At 41.3% G+C, this 24,540-nt stretch overlaps 1 protein-coding gene across 8 annotated transcripts in view; it reads right to left on the bottom strand.

The window, feature by feature from the left end:
• Positions 1-24,540, bottom strand: part of LOC128742843 (basement membrane-specific heparan sulfate proteoglycan core protein) — a 1,551,467-nt gene that overhangs the window by 45,417 nt on the left and 1,481,510 nt on the right. For all 8 annotated transcript variants that reach the window (XM_053839324.1, XM_053839321.1, XM_053839325.1 and 5 more), the window contains 2 exons: positions 22,254-22,962; positions 22,044-22,194 (listed from right to left, as the gene is read on the bottom strand). In XM_053839324.1, the coding sequence (XP_053695299.1) occupies positions 22,044-22,194; positions 22,254-22,962 (860 nt within the window). The remainder of the gene's footprint in view (positions 1-22,043; positions 22,195-22,253; positions 22,963-24,540) is intronic.

Here is a 24,540-nt window from a genome sequence, read left to right as displayed (position 1 = left end):
AGAAACTAGTGTTGATTACTAATTGACTGTTATACTACCGAGTGTATTGAGGCAGCAAATGGAGCCACAATTGTCGGCCCTCTGCAAACGGCAAAAGCAAAAGGGACAGTATTTAAGCATAAATGCACACACGAGATGCAATCAGCGTTGAGCTGTATATTTAAAATTGTTACACGACAAAGTGGAGCGAATCAAGTGACCGTATTGAATAAGTTAGTGATCAAGAGACAGTGTTTTATATGAGAGCAACCGTACTGGGCCGTGTGTGAACAATAAACCAATTAGACCAGCCATCTCGAAAATTGGAAAAAGGTAAAAAAGTTTTTCGTTCAGAAAATTTCCCGAATTCCGCACCAATGCTGAGAATCAGTATCTCTGAAAAGGAAAATCTGTGTGATTTCGAAACAAATTAAGCTTAAATCTGTGCTGTAGTTTGTGTTTCGTTCCGTGCATTTACGTCACTGTTCGTAATAAGAAGAAAAGTAATTAACAGTCGAAGAAAGTGTAACTCGTCAAGTAAGGTGTAATTTGCTCCAAAATTGGACCATCAGGTACGGTTGAAAAGCTGTGAAAATGTTTAGTTTTGAGAAATTCGAATAGTAAAAGAGTTTGCAGTAAGCGCGAAAAAGTGTACGGGAGGCTAAAAGTATTACGTGTGCGAAACGTATAACGAGTGTGGTAATCGATGGTGTAGGGATGGGAACTATCATTAAAAATCGTTACTGATAACTATCAGTAAATATCAGTAATTTTACTCATCAGGGCATTGAAGCAAAAAATAGGAAATTGTAATATTATAACTCCGTTCTTCATTGTAAGTTTACTTTGTAAATAACCAAGCGGGCCTTATGGAGGCTTGCGCAACTACGGACTAGATTTTTACCACCCAGCAGACATGTTGGGAGCACATCTTGCCTACACATCACACGAACCAGTCGATCAAGACCAGCAATTGCACTTATTGGATGAGCACGGTTTGCCAGATAAACTGACGCTACTGATCAGAGCTATTAGATCGAGTGGTGTGTTTCGTGCGCATCTCGGGGACACACCCTTCGAAACGCGGCGAGGGTTGACAAGGTGACAACTGACAAGATGAATTATATCATAGCTAAGAATCTTGCGATGGCGGAGACAACCTACGCCAGATTGAAAGCAGTAGTCTAGGAAGATCAGATTAATAATAAATACGTCAAAGATCACACACATGAAAGGAAGAGGCTCCAAGGGACCAAACGCGTGCCTCTCACGGATGGTAACCCTTGACGTCGACGAACTAGAAGTGGTAGATGAATTCGTGTATTTTGGATTGCTGGTGACCGTGGACAACATTAGTAAGGAAATCCAGCGGCGCATTCAAGCGGGAAATCGAGCCTGCTTTGCCCTTCGCTATACGCAACGACCAAGAAGCATACGCTAACGTACGAAACTGATAATGCACAAATCTTTTATTAGGGCAGTAGTTCTTTATGGACTCGTAAGGTCGCTCACGGAGGATATACGCGCCCTTGCCGTGTCCGAACGAAAGGTACTGCGGGTATTTGGCGGAGTACAAACTGAAAGCGAAGAGTGGTGGAGACGTATGAATCACGAGCTACAGGCATTGTTTGGAGAGAATTCCATCGTACTTTTGGCGGAAGTCAGTAGGCTACGGTAGGCCAGACACGTCGACTTTTGAGACGACTGGAAAATTGGCGACGAGTGGCCAAAGTTCGAGTTAAAAGGAGACGACTGCTTGAATCAGCACGAGCTACCCCGGCTGTAGGCTACTGACATTGACTACGAGATATTGTGTCATCCACGTTTATCGTACGCAACTACCGACCAATAAGTTTAATCTAACTAATTGTTTTAACGGGACAACGTAACTATATCAGTAAATATCAATAATAGCGAAACCTTACTGATACTTAGTGATATTATTGCTTACTGATAACTATCAGTAGTTAATGATAGTTTTCCCATCCCTACGATGATGAAGTGAAACTAAATATCTCGCATACGAACAGAATTTAATGTTGAAAAATTTCGAGGCTGCATTTTACACGGTGGGCCACAGAGGAACAACGAGCGACAGGATGGTCGCGATAGGATTGTGGAAATTTATGGGGAAAGTGATTTTTTTGTGGTTTTTTTTATATCGCTTTTGGCCATCGTGGGTGCCTTTTCCGGTCCTGTGCAGCTAGAAATTTTGCAATACCCCACCAAAATTTGCGACTGTACGTCCAAATAATCAAGTTTTTAAACTAGGACTGGAGGTCGAGATCAAAATTTCCAATTGTGTATATTAGGATACTGAATTCATGCAATATGTTATTGTACAAAGAAAAGGCAATATTTTTGTCTAATTTTCTTTTGTTACAGTGCATGTTTGTTTTTTTACAATGTAATTAAAGACGTTTAAAAAAGTACGAAGATTGGAACGCAAAACTGTTTGTGTTCTGGATTTCGACCGGTCGAAGCAGGCTGCTGAATGCTTTCAAATACACTTGTTTCATTGTTCGACCTCGTTCAGAAGCCATGGAAGTGAAAAGTAGCCGGACCCGAGAGTAATTGTTTCAAGCGTTTCCCGGGATTGCATTTCAAACATTTTCCACCTGTTCATTCAAAGGAGGAAGGTAATTGAAATAGTCTACAAAAAAAGGTTAACGGTTTAGTTTAAAAAACAAAAAAAAAAAAATTTAATTCCAATGTGATATAAATGTTGCAGTTATTTTTTTGCATTAAATTCATCAATTTAAACAGCCCTCGACTTTGAAAATGCATTACTTTGTGCTTGGGCGAATGTTGGAACGCTCAAGGGCCGAAAAACTAAAACAAGGGGTCGGAAATTGGCCCAATGGGATATTGAGTTGAAACGAGAGAATGAGTGAAAAATATACATCGTACACCTAATTCCTTTTAAATGTTCATTGAATATACTTCCTTTTGTACTATTCTATCATATTTTCAAAAAAATAGCGCTATTTTGAACGATGTATTGCATTTTGTTAGCCATGCGTAATGGGTCGAATTATAGTGTCCTTATAGATTTTTTTTTAAGTCCTACCTACCTAATAGGAATTTTTTTTGACGTAGGACTACGTGTTTGTTTACTATACTGGGACTGGGTAGCACTTTGTGAAAACGAAAATAGAAGTGTAACGTTTGAATGAAAGATTTCAAATGCTAATAACTACTAAACTACTGAACGAAACTGAACAATTTATATGTCGTTGGATAAATAAAATGACCAGCATTTTTTTAGGTGAGTAAGAGAGCAATTTTAAGGGGGCGTAAGAGGGGGGGGCTGCTATACAAATGAATCACAAATTTCCTCAAAACTCGAGAACTAATCAGGCAAATGGAACCAAATTTGGCATGTGGGGGTTTCAGAAGGCAGGATTAATTTTTTACGGTGTACTGAGACCTCTTCTCCTTCTAAGAGGGGGGGGGAGCTCCCGTACAAATGAAATACAAATTTCATCAAAACTCTAGAACTAATCAAGCAAATAGAACCAAATTTGGAATTTAGGGGTTTCAGAAGGCAACAATTATTTCTATGGTAAATTAAGACCCCTCCTCTCTTTAGAGGGGGGGGGGCACCCATACAAATAATATTCAAATTTCCTCATAACTCGAGAACAATTCGAGCAAAAAACCAAAATTGGCTTGTGAGGGTTTTTGGAGGTAAGATGTTTTTCTATGGTGTACTGAGACTCCTTCTTCTTTTAAGAAGGGGGGCCCATACAAATGAAATACAAATTTCCTCATAACTCTAGAACTAAACTAGCAAATGAAACCAAATTTGGCATGTAGGGGTTTTAGAAGCCATGAATTTTTTCTATGGCATAATGAGACCCATCCGTCTTTTAACAGGGGGTGGGGTTCTATGGTGGATTAGAAGCTTTGCTTTCTTAAAGAGGGGAGATCCCATACAAATGAAATACAAATTCCTTTATAACTCGAGAACTAATCAGAACTAAGCAAATGGCACCAAATTTGGCGTGTGGGGTTTTTTGGATGCAAGAATTTATTTAATTTATGATGCTTTGAGACCCCTCACCCCTGTGGTAGGGGGATAATTCATTACCGTTTCAACCTTTATGATGCACACAAGTGATTTTTAAACGAAATTGCTATGTCTCAAAGGTTGCAGGTATTGTACTTATGAACCCCCGTCCACGTATTTTCAAAGCCACCATTGCATTAAATGAAGAATTGAATCTGAATATTTCGCTCTTCTCTTTTAAACATTCACTTAAACAATGGTAGTCACAGATTCTTATAAACATACATATGCCAGAAACGCAGTTTACATTAGTCTTTGATCTGATGATCTGATATAGTCCTACGTCACCCTTTCGTACAACCCTTAGGGCTGTATGCCTTGAAGTTTTTTTGAATACCCACCTACCTAATATTGGGTTTTACATACCTACCTAATATTTACCAAACAGTTAATTGAGTTGAACTTGAATTTTTTTTTCCCACAAAGCTATTCTTGGACGAGATTTTTTTTTCCTCACTCCTGTAGGTCCAATAAGTTACAATATTTGCGTCATGTACCTGCCGTAATCACAGCGGTGAAGCGGAATAGAAAGGGGCAACGACAGTGCCATATGTTTCGCTTATTTTATCATCGTTAGCCTGTACCGGTCGCAATTGCAGCGACGGTGGAAGAATTAGAGGGTGAAGGGTGCAGTAATAGCTGCTTCGTAGAGCTCTGGTGTGTGCCAGCGGCACGAAATTAAAACAAATTCTCATGAGTGACCACCGAAGGGAGGTACTCTGAGTCTCCTTTTAGTTCATTCGCATTGCAAAGGCAATGTTCGTAAATATTGGAATTAACATTGCTCACGGCATTGAAGCCACGGTGAAGAAAGTGCTGAATCAGCAGTTTTGGGCTGCTCGTGCATTTGAAATTATAAACAACACAACCTGCGGCGCACTATGATCGTAAGATCATGGTCTTTCGGCTAGAATCAGGTTTATGATAATATTGAATGTTTGAAAAAAGTTTAATCATTTTGGAACAATGTTTTTTCCTCTCGACATACGTAACCCAAGTAGTGAGACCAACTGGGGATACTAAGTATGTTTTATTCAAATTTATATTTTATTTTATTTTTCTTTTCCACCTTTCAAGAGTACAGGCGAAACAGATTTGCATTACTAAAGTTGAATTATTATGGTGCAATTATTAAATTTTAATAATTTAATAAGAGATTTTTTTTATGAATAAGAAGCAATTTTAACAATTTTAAATTAAATAAAAATTTAAGAAAGAGAATTTTTGAACGATAATGTTAATTCGATGTGATCAGCTGATAAGCTGACAGCGGCGGTGGAGACAGCCAGCGGCATCCACAGCATATTTGTATGCACAAGCAGCGATTTAAACCATGCTGCAGACTCAGACTGATGTCTGTTAGTAGTAGGGATGCCTACTTTATACAAAAAAAATGTTTTCTTTTGTTTCATAGAAAAGATCTTGGTTAATTATTTTTATTCAAAACTCAAAGTACACGTAGAGTAAATACTAAATTTTTTTTTTCACTTGAGAAAATGGAAAGGAAAGTAATAAATGAGGAGGAAAAATACGAGTACCCTCATTAGAATGAAAGAAATTTGACAATATAACAAGTCAAACGGACAGACGAAAGAGTGTGGAAAACACCTCCCTTTTAATCTATACCTATAAAGAAGGATTTCTGTCTGTCTGTCTGTCTGTCTGTCTGTCTGTCTGTCTGTCTGTCTGTCTGTCTGTCTGTCTGTCTGTCTGTCTGTCTGTCTGTCTGTCCTGTGTTCCTTATAGAATCAAAAACTACTGAACCAATCAGCGTGAAAATTTGCATGTAGAGGTTTTTGGGGCCAGGAAAGGTTTTAGTGATGGTTAGAGACCCCTCCCCCCACTAAGAGGGGGGGCTCCCATACAAATGAAACACAAATTTCTGCATAACTCGAGAACTAATCAAGCAAATAGAACCAAATTTGGCATGTGGGTGTTTTCGGTGACAAGAATTTATTCTAGGGTAATTTGAGACCCCTCCCCTCTTTATAAGGGGAATTATAACTCCTCTCCCCTTTAAGAGGGGGGGTTTCCATACAAATTTCCTCATAACTCGAGAACTAATCAAGCAAATGGAACCAAATTTGGCATGTGAAGGTTTTCGAGGGCAAGAAAATTTTCTATGTTGAATTAGGACCCCTCCTCACTTTAAGAGGGGGGGCTCCTGTACAAATGAAACACAAATTTCTGCATAACTCGAGAACTAATCAAGCAAATGGAACCAAATTTGGCATGTGAAGGTTTTCGAGGGCAAGAAAATTTTCTATGTTGAATTAGGACCCCTCCTCACTTTAAGAGGGGGGGCTCCTGTACAAATGAAATACCAATTTCCTCATAACTCGAGAACTAATCAAGCAAACGGAACCAAATTTGGCATATGTGTGTTTTTGAAGACAAAATTTTTTTCTATGATGAATTGGGACCCCTCCCCACTTTAAGAGGGGGGGGGGGGCTCCTATACAAACGAAATACAAATTTCCTTATAACTCGAGAGCTAATCCAGCAAATGGAACCAAATTTGGCATGTAGGTGTTTTTGGAGGCAAGAATGTTTTCTATGATGAATAAGAACCTCTCCCCACTTTAGGAGGGGGCTCCTATACAAATGAAATACAAATCTATACCTATAAAGAAGGATTTCTGTCTGTCTGTCTGTCTGTCTGTCTGTCTGTCTGTCTGTCTGTCTGTCTGTCTGTCTGTCTGTCCGTATGTTCCTTATAGAATCGAAAACTACTGAACCAATCGGCATGAAAATTTGCATGTAGAGGTTTTTTGGGGCCAGGAAAGGTTTTAGTGATGGTTAGAAACGCCTCCCCCCACTAAGAGGGGGGGCTCCAATACAAATGAAACACAAATTTCTGCATAACTCGACAACTAATCAAGCAAATAGAACAAAATTTGGCATGTGGGTGTTTTCGGTGACAAGAATTTATTCTATGGTAAATTGAGACCCCTCCCCTCTTTATAAGGGGAATTATAACTCCTCTCCTCTTTAAAAGGGGGGGCTTCCATACAAATTTCCTCATAACTCGAGAACTAATCAAGTAAATGGAACCAAATTTGGCATGTGAAGGTTTTCGAGGGCAAAAATATTTTCTATAGTAAATTAGGACCCCTCCCCACTTTAAGAGGGGGGGGCTCCTGTACCAAAGAAACACAATTTTCCTCATAACTCGAGAAGTAATTAAGCAAATGGAACCAAATTTGGCATGTGGGTGTTTTTGGAGACAAAAATTTTTTCTATGATGAATTGGGACCCCTCCCCGTTTTAGGAGGGGGGGATCCTATACACATGAAATACAAATTTCCTCATAACTGAAGAACTAATCAAGCAAATGGAACAAATGGTGGCATGTGGGAGTTTTAGATGGCAGAATTTTTTTCTATGGTGAATTACGACCCCTTCCCCTTTTAAGAGGGGAGCTCCCATACAAATGAAATTCAAATTTCCTTATAACTTGAGAACTAATCAAGCAAATGGAACCAAATTTGGCATGTGGGAGATTTTGGAGTCTTGAATTTATTTTACGATAGTTAGAGACCTCTCACCCCTGTGGTAGGGGGATATGGACTCTCATACAAATAAAACAGAAATTTTTGCGAAACTCAAAAACTAATCAAACTCGAGAAATTCGAGACTCTTCCATAAAACATTAGTCAATACAAGACCACAAAAACTATCTATAGTAACACTAGATCATTCAGGACGAGACGGTCGCGAGTGTTGCCGGTGACCCGCCGTCGGAAGCGCCGCCCACTGGGGGGCTTGCAAAACTCGAGATTGTGACATAGATCATCCGAGATGCATGATTTATGTACAACACAGGTTAATTTGTGGCAATACGAAGTTTGTCGGGTCAGCTAGTATGATATATAAGCAGCAAAGAACTGCCAAATTTTACCTTTTTTTTCTCTCTCTCTCGGCCAAAAGGCAATGAACAAAGCAAAGCAAAGCCATGGGTTTATACCGTCTTTAGACATTACCCTTCTTTATCGACAGACTTCGCAGCCGGCTGTTAGAGTACAGGAAAATTACGGGGCCAGTACAACGATCCTATTGACTCTAACTAGCAAGCACCGCCTAGCCGAGATTCGAACATACGACGACTAGCTTGTTAGACCAGCATCGTACCTTGAAGCTAACTGGGCGGGGCAATGAACATGGAAGACTTTTACGGCCGAAAGGGCATATGACAAATTACAAAAATTTAAGGACGAACGCCCCACGTAGAAAACATAGGACACTACGTGGAGGAGCAGGAAATATAAAACAGATTGAAATGGGGAAAGATAGCAAGAAAATAGTAAATATAGCCGCAGAAAACGCGAAGGCCGGTGCATAGAAAACACTATGACACTATGCACGCGGGCAAAAAATAAAAGAGATAATGAAATTGGGAAAAGATATAAAATATACAAGGGCGGTGCATAGAAAACGTGAGATACTATGCACACGAGCAAATCTATTGAATATAATTTATAAAAAAAATAACAAGACAAATATGGAGAAAACCAGAAAGAGCCACTCCATAATAAAAACGAATACATAATGACGATAGGGAGTCTTAGGACTTTGCCCAGAATAAAGGTAGTTAAAGGATTTGTTCTACATACAAAATTGTGCAAAAAGGACAATGAATGACAAGAGGCCATGACGGCTAAGATAATGAAAGTTTTTTTTTATTATTATCAAAGAAGAAACATAGACACAGGGGAAAATGTTGACAAGAAATATTTGGAATGTTGGTAGAATCTCCCGAAGGGGATTTCTCGCGCAAGCCGGCTAGTACGACTCTTATTGAATCACAGTTTGCCGAAAGAACTGGAGTGAATGAGTATGAATGGGGATGGGTAAATGAGCGGGTTTCGGCGCCCGGAGTAAATGGAAGTATGAATGGCACAGTCTTACCGTTGCCCAATGCCAAAATCCTCAGGTGCCTGCACCTATAGAGGGAGAGGGGAGGACGATGCAGGCTACTGCATAATAAAGTGGGAAAGTTGGGGAAAAGACAGACGATCAAAGACAAATTTACTATTGAAGAAGAATTTAAAGGTAAATGAGAGAGCGAAAAGTGAAAAATAGAGAGAGTGGAAAGGAGATGTTTAAAAATTTTACACGTTGATGAAAAATGCCAACGAGGTGCAAAACAGACCTTTTAATGCAATAACGAAGGTATCGGAAAAGTCACCAACCTTACGTTGAAACTTAGGAATGAAAGAGGGTCATGAACCCGTAGTTCGAACGAAGGCAAGGCGTTCGGCTCGAAAAAAGAAGAGAATTTATAGTAATCGAATTATATACAACTCATTTGTGTACAACTAAAATTATAACGAAAATGTTTATATTTATACATGTAAACTAAAAACCCCAAAACAATAAATCTTACAAGAATTAAACATTTAAACAAAACTATACGTTAAATAAAGACTTGCTTGGAATAGCATTAAGTAGCTAGATAGGGATCAAGAAAAATTACGGGCTTAGGCTATAAGAAACAGAACACAATAGATACAATAGGAGCAGACAACATTCTTTTTTTCAAAAACTTTACAAACAAAGTCATATGAATTATTACGGCCCGTCAGGAGAAAGGTAACCCGCGGTAGCCTTCAGGTAAATAAATGAACGCAGCCGATGTGTTTTTTGAGAAACTAAAAAATCGTGTTGAGTTACCGCCGGTTAACGCATTTAGGAAGTGCTATTTTTAAGAAGTGAATATTACGAGAGGACGACGAAAATTAGCCATGGCGATGTGTCGTGCAAGACGCCAACGGGCTCCATATCAGATGAGCCATGATGACGAGACGATTTTTTTTCAGACGACGAGGTGAGTGGGAGTGGGGAGTCGCGAGTGTCAAGGATTGGCGGGATTCGAAGGAGACGAGAACCAAGGGGCTACAACCAAAAAGCAGCTAGTGAATGCCAATGACGATAACAAAAAGTGAGGAAGGACAACCTCAATTTCGATAAGTGAAGAAGCAACGGAGGCGCACGGTCGACATAAACTAATACCGACGACCGCGCCATTTTTTTTAACACGAAAGAATCTACAAGCAAAAGTAGAGATGCTTGTTTGATTCCGCTGGTCACGCTATACAAGGCCAGCCGAATCCTCGCTACGCACCACATAAGTCTGATCGACTATTTGGGCATATGTGCAGAAGGCCAAGGGGCCGCAATTATTAGTACGCAGTCTTATCTGCCAGTAGGCCAAGGGGCCGTAATATTATAATCACAACCACGAAAGTTTATGATAGGCCAGGGGGCCGATACGAAAAAGTGAAAAAGTAATGTAATGAAAGTAATGAAAAAGTATATTGAAGCCAGGGGGTACATCGAGCAACGCAAAGCACAGTGTTGCCACGCCGTACACCACGCGCAGCCAATAAGCCGCGGGAACGACGATTTCTAAGAAGCATGCAGACGACGATTTATTTTTGAAAGACAGTCGATGACGATAATACCACGAAGGTTTACTACGATGCCAGATGCCAAATTCCGAGAAGCTGCCCAGATGACACGAGGAAGAATATCCGTTTTTTCCGACACGCTCAACGCTCCCACCATTCTCCAAAGCCCTCTCAGATAACAATAAAGTTGCGGTGATTTGGACCGGACGATGACAGGTCACCGATGTCGCCGATAGAACCAACCTAGATTGCTGAAATTCACAGGAATACGTACACATGAAAATTCTCTCCAACACAGTTGCTTACGTTATCAAGCAGTGTCACTAATGGCCATAAGCGACGGGGCACTAGCTAATTACAAGAAGAAAAAAATTATAATCAGAAGAACTTTATTTTATAATCAATGTATTTCGATTTTATAATCTATTTAAAAAAGTCAATGTCAGAAAAAGTGTCAGAAATTATGTCGGATATCAATGAAATGAAGTCTATTAATATTGTATCCACTATTGGAAAGGGTAGTTATCCGCCACGCTATTGAGTGTTTTTACCATTCGCCTTCACTTCGATTTGCACACCAAGTGCCCATCACCCACCAGTTGTCGAGCATCTCTTTCAGCGGTGCTCAACAGCTCATAAGGGAGGGGGGGGGAGATGTAGCGACCCTGCCCGCTACTCTCCCGTATACTAATCCTGCCTGGATCCGAAGGACGAAATCCTGGATCAAATCAGGTCACATTCAATCACATTCCATTACATTTTCTTGCCGATGCCCGACACCACTATATTACGGTACGAGCATTTACACGGAAGAGAAACTTAACCAGGAACAATTTAATGAATCGCAAGATGAGGCGAGGAAGACACCAGATGCCATCCAATATGGTTTCGAATGCAATACTACACAATTATAACAAAAACACTACATTGTTCAAAACACACATAAACACTACATTTGAATTTCATTATAACACTCACCAACACTCGTATACTTAGAAATTACAACTCGCCACTTGAGGCCAAATATTATAGTACACCAACGTTAAACGAGAGTTAATCTCCGATATTCAGTTTTTCTATAACATTATGACATTCTATTTTTTTCTCCTCTATAACATTATAACATTATGAGGTAGGATCGCGGTACCATTATTAGATTAAATTGAGGAATGGTGTTAAATTGGCCATAAGAGGCTTTAGCACTTATCAAAGAGAAAACAATCAAGGGCAAGTCAAATATATACACATAATCGAAAACCATAGCATAATGTTTCCACCTGACGTAGAGCTCCTCCACCGCGCAGAATTTAATCTTATCTGAATATGCCCGTTTTACTTACCGAATTGCTGCGGCTCTCCTGCAGAGACGCACAGCAAGCTTCTGAGGGTGGGGAAGTGAAGCGACCCTCATTTCCCTCGGTAACATTATATGCACGCATTTTCATCTGGCTGAACCCGGACGAATCAACCCCGGTCGGCTCAGAACATAATTCCCACATTTTATTCGATTACCCGCGCCGGTCGGTGACTCGATCGAGCGACGCCGCCGGTAGGGCAAAAAACTTAAATGAAAACAATTATCGCGTTTGCACTATTCTAGGTTACCGAACGCACAAGTTTCTTAACCTGCGGCAACGAACAGTTCCCAAAACAAATGCGCCGTTGCATTTTGCCGACTAAGGTAAACAACGAAGCGCAGAACTGTTCGAGTTGACGAAACAAAGTCGCCACGCGAGGGGCCAAAATGTATGCGCGAGAGGGAAGCTCAACGGACAGCGTGAGGTCTGCCGCTAGGCAGAATAGGACGGAACTACATCGGGAAGGAGAAGTTTCCTTAGGGCGAAGATCGTTTTAGCAAGTAAGAAGTACTGATTGTAAAATAAGTTTTTGAATAAAGGGATTCCGTTCTGACACGCCGACCCGTCTGGTCGGTAGTGGACATTAATTACTGTTTTTTTAATTATATCCTTCATCGTGGTGACAGCGGTGGGTACAACGAAGGGGCCTTAAGGGCCCCCTCGATCCTAAAAACCCGCGCGGAAGGAACAAATCAAAAAAGAAATAAAACATCCGGATTAAGTGCCACTACCGACCCGGACGGGTCGGCGTGCCAAATTGGGCTCCACTAATTTATTCAAAACTTATTTTACAATCGTACTTCTTACTTGCTAAAACGATCTTCGCCCTAAGGAAACTCCTCCTTCCCGAGGTAGTTCCGTCTTATTCTGCCTAGCGGCAGACCTCACGCTGTCCGTCGAGCTTCCCTCTCGCGCATACATTTTGGCCTCTCGCGTGGGGACTTTGTTTCGTGAACTCGAACAGTTCTGCGCTTCGCTGTTTGCCTTAGTCGGCAAAATGCAACGGCGCATTTGTTTTGGGAACTGTTCGTTGCCGCAGGTTAAGAAACTTGCGCGTTCGTTAACCTAGAATGGTGCAAACTCGACAATTGTTTTCATTTAAGTTTTTTGCGTCACCGACCGGCGCGGGTAATCGAATAAATTGTGGGATTTATGTTCTGAGCCGACCGGGGTTGATTCATCCGGGTTCAGCCAGATGAAAATGCGTGCATATAATGTTACCGAGGGAAATGAGGGTCGCTTCACTTCCCCACCATCAGAAGCTTGCTGTGCGTCTCTGCAAGAGAGGCGCAGCAATTCGGTAAGTAAAACGGGCATATTCAGATAAGATTAAATTCTGCGCGGTGGAGGAGCTCTACGTCAGGTTTATTTGTTTATTTGTTTATTTGTAAAAATCAACTGACATGGATTGTCTTATTGAATATTTCTGGTCGGTTTATAAAAAGCTAACATTATACAATTTTTGAGCGAATTTATGTGATGGTTCATTAAATTCAAATAAACTTTTCACAATAGAAAAAGTCCGGATGCAGGCAGTTATTGGCTCATAGGATCCAAAGGTGGTCCGATGGAATCTCGGTTGCAATAGCTCGGTTGAGCGCAGGGTACGTTGCGATGCATGAAAGTTGATGAGAGACAGGATGCTCGGTGACTCGATTTCGCCATTTAAGATTTTTGCAACACACACTGCTTGTTGAACCTTCCTACGCTGTTCAAGTGTCTGAAGACCCAATAAACGGCAACGATCGGCGTACGGTGGTAGATTGATTGGGTCGCGCCATGGTAGGTCTCTCAACGCAAGCCTCAAGAAACGTTTTTGCACTCTTTCGATACGCAAAATCCACGACAACTGATAGGGGCACCATACCAAGCAAGCATTTTCAATCAACGGGCAAACTAATGAACAGTACAACGCCTTCATGCAGTGGGGATCACTGAAGTCACGTGCAATTTTAGCAATGAAACCGAGCTGTCGGGAGGCTTTCGATATTGCCGTGGTACGATGTAAGTTGAACGTGAGTTTGGTGTCAAGCAGAACCCCAAGGTCATTGACTTGATCGACTCAAATATATACACATAATCGAAAACCATAGCATAATGTTTGAGTACATGTTCGTTTATTTGGTAATTGAAAACAACCGGACTGGCGATGCGGTGGAAAGTCATCACTTGACATTTTGTGATGCTGATAACAAGTCAATTTTTCTTGCACCAATCAACAAACACATCCAAGAGCCTTTGAAGCCGGATACAATCGTCTATGGAACGAACTGCTGAATATAATTTCAAATCGTCAGCATACATTAGCTTGCATCCAACTCCAAGCAGCGAAGCAATATCGTTCACAAACAGAAAAAACAGAAGCGGTCCCATGTTGCTACCTTGTGGTACACCCGACAAGTTAGTAAACTGGGAAGAGAAGCAAGAGTCGAGCTGCACGCATAGGACTCTACCACATAGGTAGGAACTGAGCCATTTCGTAAAGTTCTGAGATGCACCAAGTCGTGAAATTTTCTGCAGCAGTATTTTATGGTCAATACGATCGAACGCAGCCTTCAAGTCCGTGTAGATCACATCAATTTGTGCCTTTTGTTCCATATGTGATATACAAGTAGATGTGAACTCCAATAGGTTTGTGCTTACGGATCGACCAGGCATAAATCCATGTTGGTCGGTAGAGATATAGCATTTTGTTCTAGCAAGAAGAAAATTGCTCACTACTATTTCAAATAGCTTGGACGCAGCAGAAAGACTAGTGATACCACGATAGTTTCGAACGTTCCGACGGTCGCCACTTTTAAACACCGGGAACATGAATGACTGCTTCCAGATCGTCGGAAATTTTCCGTCCCTAAATGATTTGTTGAATATCTGGCACAACGGATCCACTAACGCAAGTGCACAACGGGCGAAGACTAGAGCCGGAATTCCATCGGGTCCAGGGCAACTTGATCGTTTCATTTTCTTGGCAGCTGACAGAATCATCGGAATCGGAGGTTATTTCGAATGTGTTTATATCCACTAAATCAGCAGGAACATCAGCAGATGCGACGACAACCTCCGAATCAGATGCAGATTTTTCAGCAAAAACCGACGCAAAAAATTTCGCGAATAGTTCACACGATTCCAAAATACTATTTGCTTCAGCGTCATCGAGAAATACATTAGAAGGGGTAGCAGAATGTTTTCGTTTCGATTTAACAAAATTCCAAAAACTTTTTGGATTTCTGCGAAGGTCAATTTGAACCCGCATAATGTAGGATTTGTACAATGTAGCATTTAAACGTCGATAAGCATCACTCGATCGTTTGAAATTCTGTTTTGCCATTGCAGTCTTCCAAAAACGGTGTTTACGCTGCCAAAAGTTGCGCTCTCGTTTCAACTCACGAAGATGAGGGGAGGACCACGGAGGGGAAACAGGCCTTTTTGCAACAGGTAAATTTGTGTCCAACCACTGTCGTAAAGTGTCGCAAAAGTAAGTTGCCATATCGTCAACGTCGTTAAAGTCCATTTTGCGATAGTTCAAAGCAGTAGATCTATTCGCAGTGCAAACCAGCGGAGAGCAGTTATTCATTGCAGCCACTTCCATTGACAATGTTAAAGGCGGATGGTGTGGATCAACGGGTAGCAGTGGGGCGACGCAGACATCAGTAACAAGCTGTTGTTCCAAAGAACAAAAAACTAGGTCGAGCACATGGCCGAGATGATTTCTGTGCAAATTTGTTTGGTGAAGATTTAAAAAATCCATACCGTCAATAAGTGCTGCGCTTGCATTAGTGAGATTAGAACTGACGGCAATTTGTGCTCCATCCGGCCCATCAGTCCAACAAATGCGTGGCTGGTTATAATCACCGCATACCAGAACTATTTCATCATTTAAACATTTGCGACACAGATCAGAAACCGATGAAATATGCTTTTCAATGGCATCCATGTCATCGCGTCTATCTGGTGGAAGGTACAAACCGCATATCAACAATTTTTTCCCCCGAACTGTAGCACTAACACATATTTGCTCTAAGCAACGACCATACGCTGGCTCGATGATTGAACTATTGTCTTCATTTGAAACTGCGATTAGTACTCCACCGAAACGACTCTTGTTACTATTTAGCTGGCTGCGATCACACCGAAACACGTTGTAAGAATCCCCAAAAAGCTGCAACGAGTTGATGCGGTCATCTAGTCCGGTCTCAGTCAGGATGATGATGTCGAAGTTGCAGTCACGTGTTGTCAAAAAGATGTCGTCAATTTTTGTCCTCTGCTGAGAGTAAATGAAGCGAACAACGCCTCTGGTAAAACATTTACTGCCTTCTTCGAATGCAATGCAGTTGCCTTTGATACACTAATTAAGTCACGGTCGGTCTACATCGGATGGGAACGATGCCAGATCTACGAAGTCGTCGACGCAATGCGCTGCTTTAAATGCTCGCAATTCGGTCACAAATCATTTTCCTGTCAAAACGCTTTCTGCTGCCCCAAATGTTCAGGAGAGCACAACGTTCGTGATTGCCCATCGCAAACCGAAGTTTGCATCAATTGCAAGGAGCAAAACCGTCTACGCGAGCAGAATGATGAACCACTCGACGTTGGCCATGCTGCTTGGAGTCACAGCTGCCCGCTTCATAAAAAACGGCTTAAATTAGCAAAACAACGTATCAACTATAACAGCTAGCAACCAGTGTATAACCTGATGACATCCCGGGTACCAGTTTTTCCAGGTAATTCTACAAGTATATGTCCCGCCGAAGCGGGGTCAGACTCTGCACTGTTTGATAGAGTTTCTACTCTCCAGACCCGTCCGACCGGATTACTTCCGGCCTCCTGCATCCCGGAAACAACACTGAAGCTGCCAGTCTCAATTCCGGCACTGTTTAACGAGAGCTACCTCACCGTGTACTATCAAAATACTAGTGGATTACGAACCAAAGTTGACGACTTCTTTCTTGCTGCTTCGGAGTCTAACTATGACGTCATTGTTATCACTGAGTCGTGGCTGAACGACCATTTCTGCTCTCCACAGCTATTTGGAAACCGATTTACAGTGTATCGTAATGATCGCAATGCCGATTCATCTACGAAAAAAAGAGGCGGTGGTGTAATCATCGCTGTTACTAACCGCCTTGGCTCAGCTTTATCTACAATTCCTATTGACAGTTCGATTGAGCATCTTTGGGTGAATATTTTTATAGAGGGCTGTGCGATTACTATTGGTGCCGCCTATCTATCTCCGGATATCTCCAGTGATGTTAGAACCTTGGAGAAACATCTGCGTTCTGCTCAGGATATTAACGATTCTCTGCAATCCTGCGATTACCATCTTCTCTTGGGAGATTATAACCAGCCTGGACTTGTATGGTCAACCGCACCTTCAGGATATTTGTACGCAGATACATATTGCTCTAGTTTTTCTCAAGCACCTTCTTGATGGATTTGCCATGCTAGACATGAATCAGATGAACCATATCACAAACTCTCGTGATCGCATCCTGGATCTTGTCTTAATCAATGCCGATGCCACCCAAAAGTGCACAGTTCTTGCTGTAGACGATCCTTTAATAGGCCTGGATCCCAGTCACCCAGCCCTTACTGTCTCATTGACGTGTAATAAACCTTTCCGGTATGAAGAAGTTGACTGCATCAATGAATTTGACTTCAACAGGACAGACTTTGATGCTCTCAATTTTGTTCTTGCCAATGTCGATTGGAGCCCTCTCTCGAATGTACAAAACGTCGACGGCGCTGTTGAACTGCTTGTCAGTACTCTAAACCAATTATTTTGTGACTACGTCCCAGCTCCTCTTCCTCGAAGAAAACCACCATGGTCCAATTTCTTTTTACGGACACTGAAACGTCGTAAAGCCAAGGCATTAAAACACTACGCTAACATGAGGACTCCTATCTCAAAACAAACATTCAACATCGCTAGCCGCAGATACAGGTCGTACAACAAATTGCTCTATGTAAGGTACACAAGGCATATTGAATCAAATCTCAAGCGATACCCAAAAGGTTTTTGGTCATTCATGAATCAGAAGAGAAAGGATAATGGTTTACCAACAACTGTCTTCCTCAACACTGAAGAAGCCGATACTCGTGAAAAAATGTGCAATTTATTTGCAAAACACTTTGCTGATGTTTTTCTCCAGGAGTCGATTCCCACTCGCCTGATTGATAATGCTTTGGTGAATGTCCCTCGTGACGTCTTGGACATTGGCAACTTCAGATTCTCGCAACAAGACATCTTGTCAGCAATCAAGAAAATGAAGTCGTCTACTGCTGTAGGTCCTGATGGCATTCCGTCTCTGATCCTAATAAAATGCGCTGAATCCCTGAGTGTGCCACTCACCGTTATTTGTAATCGTTCTATAGAAGAGTCTACATTCCCTACGCAATGGAAAGAATCGTTCATGTTCCCTGTCCATAAAAAAGGAGACAAACGTAACGTGGCCAACTATCGCGGGATCACATCGCTTTGTGCAGGTTCCAAACTACTCGAAATTCTCGTTGGAGATGTCCTGTTTTGTGCTTCCAAATCATATATTTCCACGGATCAACATGGATTCTTTCCTGGGCGATCTATTGACACAAATCTTGTTCAATTTACGTCGCATTGCCTGACAAATATTGAAAACGGTAATCAAATAGACACAGTATACACTGATTTAAAGGCAGCTTTCGACCGTGTAGACCATCGAATACTGATTGCGAAAATGGACCGACTAGGTGCTCCACCTTTCCTTACACATTGGCTGGAATCATACCTGATAAATCGTCGTCTTTGCGTCAAGCTCGCTACCGTGCAATCTGATTATTTCACAAACAGTTCTGGAGTTCCTCAAGGAAGTGACCTCGGACCACTATTATTCTCGATATTCTTCAATGACATATGCTACTTGCTTCCATCTGGACTACGCCTGGTGTATGCTGACGATCTGAAGATATACATCACTATACGGAGCGTTGAGGACTGCAAGGAACTTCAGCGGATGATCGATTATTTTCAAGACTGGTGCCTGAGAAATCGCATGACGATTAGCGCTCAAAAATGTTCTATAATTTCGTTTAGCCGTAAAACCGCACCGATCACATGGAATTACCACATCTGTGGTACTCAGCTAGAGCGTGTAGATACTGTGAAGGATCTGGGAGTCATCTTGGATACGCGTCTCACTTTTCGCGATCATTATTCTAGTATGATTACAAAAGCAAATCGCAATCTAGGATTCATCATGCGGACAACGAAAGACTTCACGGATCCACACAGCTTGCGATCATTATATTTCTCGCCTGTGCGATCATCCCTCGAGACTGGTTGTCTAATATGGAGTCCCTATATGGACCTTTGGATTGCTCGAATTGAAGCTGTCCAGAAGAAGTTCACAAGATTTGCCCTCAGACTGCTTCCGTGGAATAACGTAGCCAACATGCCTTCATACGATGTCCGGTGTAGATTGCTAGGAATAGTTACTCTACGCAGCAGACGTGACTCCATCAGAGCAATATTTGCCGGAAAACTGTTGTTGAGCGCCATTGATGCACCTAACATTCTAAACACATTAAATTTCAACGTGCCATCAATCTCTTTACGCCGGAGAGACCTGCTGAGACTGGAGTTCCGGAGAACGGACTACGGACGTAACGAACAGATTATCTCGATCTCTCGTCAGTTCAACGAAGCCTACGATCTTTTCGACTACACTATCTCGGCATCGGCTTTCAAAAACATATTGAAACGACGCTCTTTGGAATCTTCAGTTAGGAGTGGATAGCAGCTCAAGGCGGAAGGACACATATTTGTTATATTATATCTGTTAGATTAATGTCTTCCGTAAATTTTGTTGTATTATGTTAAAAGATGTGGGGTTTTTACGCGTTGTATGTGAGCCTGTTGCCAGGTTCATATACAAAGGCTTTTCCCCATCGTTCTCTCATCAAGACAGCAATGTCAGATGATGTTGAAGAAATAAAAAAATAAAGAAATAAAGAAATAAAGAAACATCGCTCTTGAGCGGGTGATCCGATGAACGGGCATCGAAACGAGAGGCACGATTTTCACCAAGGGTAGCCAACTTCTAGGCTTTGCAGATGACTTCGATATCATAGCCAGGAAATTGACGACGGCGGAGGTAATCTACGTCAGACTGAAAGCGGAGTCTAGGAGAATTGGGCTAAAAATAAATGCGTCGAGGACCAAATACATGAAAGGAAGAGGCTCAAAGGAAACAAACGCGCGTGTCCCACGGACGGCAGCCGTTGACGGCGACGAACTAGAAGTGGTAGAGGAGTTCGTCTATTTGGGATCGCTGGTGACCGCGGACAACAACACTAGTAAGGAGATCCAGCGGTGCATCCTAGCGGGAAATCGGGCCTAGTTTGTCCTTCGTAAAACGCTACGATTAGGAAGCATACGCCGCCGCACGAAGCTTACAATGTACAAAACCCTTATTAGATCGGTAGTTCTTTATGGACTTGAAGCCGTGACGCGGCTCACGGAGGACATACGCGCCCTTGCCGTGTTCGAGGGGAAATACGAAAATAGTCCTCTTCAACAGCCCTATCGGCACCAGGAACAGGGGAACGTGCACGATGGCTCGACCAGGTCGAAAGCGATTTGGGACTTCTGGGACGACTAGGAAATTGGCGACGAGTGGCCCAAGACCGAGTTGAATGGGGACGAGTGCTTGAAACAGCACGAGCCGCCCCGGCTCAATGCTGAAGAAGAAGAAGAATCAAATTTGAACATAGGTCGGCATGATTTTGAGAAATTCTCTTCAGATTCATTTTATGTAAATCGATAGTCCTTCTTTGTAATTAAACCTTCGAAGTGATACCACTGAAGAGTTTCTGTGCCGCTAGAATTTTAAAATTATCATAAATGTAGATTACACAGTTGAATAAACTCTAACTATTCAATTTTTAAGTCCTACTTGCCCCGGGGTATCTTAGTTATGTTTTTGATTTTGGGTATTTATTCAATTTAGTCGGTTTTAATCGCACTTAATCGTACTGAAAGCAAGTATTCAGTGCAGCTTTTTATTTCTAGGTGAATTTGCAACGTTGATGTACAGTTGGTCTTTACTTTAAATACTTTGAGAAATCAGACGACATAAATAGTCCTCTTTAACAGCCCTATCGGCACCAGGAACAGGGGAGCGTGCACGATGGCTCGACCAGGTCGAAAGCGATTTGGGACTTCTGAGACGACTAGGAAATTGGCGACGGGTGGCCCAAGACCGAGTTGAATGGAGACGAGTGCTTGAAACAGCACGAGCCGCTCCGGCTCAATGCTGAAGAAGAAGAAGAAGAAGAATCAAATTTGAACATAGGTCGGCATGATTTTGAGAAATTCTCTTCAGATTCATTTTATGTAAATTGATAGTCCTTCTTTGTAATTAAACCTTCGTAGTGATACCACTGAAGAGTTTCTGTGCCGCTAGAATTTTAAAATTATCATAAGTGTAGATTACACAGTCGAATAAACTCTAACTATTCAATTTTTAAGTCCTACTTGCCCCGGGGTACCTTAGTTATTTTTTTGATTTTGGGTATTTATTCAATTCAGGCGGTTTTAATCGCACTTAATCGTACTGAAAGCAAATATTCCGTGCAGCTTTTTATTTCTAGGTGAATTTGCAACGTTGATGTACAGTTGGTCTTTACTTTAAATAGTTTGAGAAATCATGTTTGCTAAATTTGCGAACTAACATGGTTTTTATGCAATTCTGTAAATTAATATGTAACGTTAATTCTTCATAAAAAATCTTTGTGTAAATATATTGTTGCAACGTCTCAAACAGCTTTTGAAATTATTTGATTGCTTTCTATCCAAGGCAATAATCACAATTTTCCTAATCTCTGAGTTCAATTTTTTACATCTCATTTAACAAATCTACTCCGGCATGTCCAGACTACAGCTATAGTCCATGCAGTAGAGACGAAAAAATGTTTTGCGCTATTGTATGGTCTGGGGTATATTATATGAACTGAAGGAGGTTGTTCCACTTTATCAAATCCTATTGAACCATCGATTGTATCTTCGACGTCAGGATAAAGCAACGACGGTATTATCCATTTTGGGCTTTTCAAATTTTATTTGACGATAAATTTTACCCGCAATCCGGACGTTATGCGAAAAGAAAACAAATATAGCTATTAGAAAATTAATAAATTGATTGATTGATAGTTGCAATAAGTAAAAGATCAATTAAAATATATACTTACTCATCACAAATATCAACGTTTACAGTGCGAACGGCGAAGTCTTGAAGTGGTACAGCTGTAGATGTATTCAGATTTTCTATAATGTAAACACAACCTTTGAAGTTTTCATTGAAGCGTTCGCCAGTGAAGCGGTTTAGATCAGGAGCACCACCTACAATAAAGTAATTATCATTAGTTATATAATCTTTCCTAACATAAACGTAAACTTACCAATGTAGACATTTCCTGGGAGATTAATTTCTTGCTTTCCAGTTGGTCTAGTTTCACCGTGTGACGGAAAGTGATCAACTTCCAGCCTGTTGCGATTAGCTTCACGCGTTATTACTGCTACATGTTGTTCACCATCGGCGACAAAAACATCATTATTACGAAGAATAGCTTCTTCACCATCCAATCGCATGCCAAATTCTAAAAATCCCTCATGAACCGATAATGAAATATAATCATTGCCAGAAAAGCTATCCTCGTTGCGCTGTCCATACCATAGTATCATTCCGTTATAACTATTAGTGCTAAACATTACAGCCAGTTTAGTTTCATATTGGTTAGAGCCGTCCACAAGGGATTTGGGATTAATTTCGACAAAGCCATTTCCACGAAATTGTGATCCTATATTGGTTGCGTAGACATATTCACAATTGCGACCAAGAAATCCTGAGTAACATTCACATGTATAATGTTGGCCAGTTGACTTTGTATAACAACGCCCTCCGTTTTGGCATGGTTTATGCGCTAGGCAAATGTTAGTTATGATATCGCAATGGAAACCACCGTAACCCGCTTTACATGGATCAATCTCATTATCTTCATCAAAACGATGCTGAATTTCTTTTGAGTGTTGTTGATGACCGCAGTTGTATATATTGGCAGAATGTTTTAGGTCATCAATCATACTGATAGTATTACCAGATATTTCGAGCTGCAGGAATAAATATGCATAATTTAATTTTATAATTACATTACATATAATGGTGTGACTATATATTGTAGTGACATCTAGTATCAGCGGGGCCAGTCCCGGTGTAGCATTCACGCCTCTCACGCCGAGGACCCGGCTTCAAATCCCAACCCCGCAGAAGTCACGAATGACTCAATCTGTTAAAGTGACTATAATCTAACAAAAAAACTACAAGGTATACAGCCCTAAGGGTTGTACGAAAGGGTGACGTAGGACTGTGTCACATAATACTCATTATATTGATAACATGTTTTAATCGATGAAGTATAACTTTATGTCTGATCATTAAATCAAAGACTAATGTAAACTGCATTTCTGGCATATGCATATTTGAGTATTTGTGAGTATCATTGTTTGAGTGTTTATTTGTAAAAGAAGAGCGAAATATTCGGATTTAATTCTTCATTGAATCAATGGTGGTTTTGAAAAAACCGTTTGAAATTGTTTGGTGGCCCTGAAAAGAACTATGTTTAAGCTGATAGCACTTCTTAAAAATCAGTACTATAATTACTGTTGCCAATATATAGATGGATGTCGCTATTCGATCCTTTAGACTCTAGGATGATGGTTGCCCGCTAATACAGGAGTGATAGGAAATACCAAATCACTGTAAAGTAGAAATGGATTAGTTTTATCAAAATACTGACCGTCCGTCAGTGCGATCGTGCGGTAAATGAGCAGACGGTGAACCTAGTGTGCGATTTTATAGTCACTGGCACTGCTGTTGCTACTTGTAAGCTAGTGTAGGTATGGGAGAAACCAAATCGGCTGCTGCTGCTGCTCAAATAATTATCCGAATGGAACGTTAATCATTTAGAAAGTGTAGAAAAATCTATGCATTCTTCAATTACTATAGTTCTTATAAGAACTGTTTAAGACCACAACGGCCTACTGCTAAATTTGCTGCCCGTCAGTCGATCCGTTTCCATTTGCCTTCAGTGTTGGTTTGCGAAAATTACCGCCAAAATGCTATTGGGTTTGCCTCGTATTGTCATCGAAGATGACATTAATTGCCGCAAAAGTCCTTGGATTTGCCTCCAATTGCCGCCAAAATGCTATCGTTTTTACCTCTCAATTGCTATCGGTGTTGCCTCCGATCGCTTGTGTTGCCGCCAAATGCCGTTGCTTTCGCCACCAATAGCCGTCGATGGTAAATACTGACCGTCCGTCAGTGCGATTGTGCGATGAATGAGCAGACGGCAAACCAAGAGTACCATTTTATAGGCACTGCCGCTGCTGCTTGTAAGCTAGTGTAGGTGGTGGAGGAAACCATATCGGCTACTGCTGCTTAAATGATTGTCCGACACTGATTGAGCAAGCTATCGAACAATTTCGCATGTCTGCGATGGGGATAATGCAAAATGTAACGTAAAGTGCATCGTGTGGGATTCACGTTGGCCATTGCCCGCTGATTCCACTTGTCTTCGGGGTCGGTGTTGCCGTCAATAGCCATCGATGTTGCCAATTGGATTGGAAAAGGGGTGAGGCTTACAAAGTGGTCTCAAAGGTTATCATTTGGATCCAAATCCTTTGGTGTAT

Source organism: Sabethes cyaneus, chromosome 3 (genome assembly GCF_943734655.1).
Source record: "Sabethes cyaneus chromosome 3, idSabCyanKW18_F2, whole genome shotgun sequence".
In the NCBI taxonomy this organism is placed as follows: Eukaryota; Metazoa; Arthropoda; class Insecta; order Diptera; family Culicidae; genus Sabethes; species Sabethes cyaneus.
Note: the sequence above shows the minus strand (reverse complement) of the source record. Positions and strands in the feature narration are given on the sequence as shown.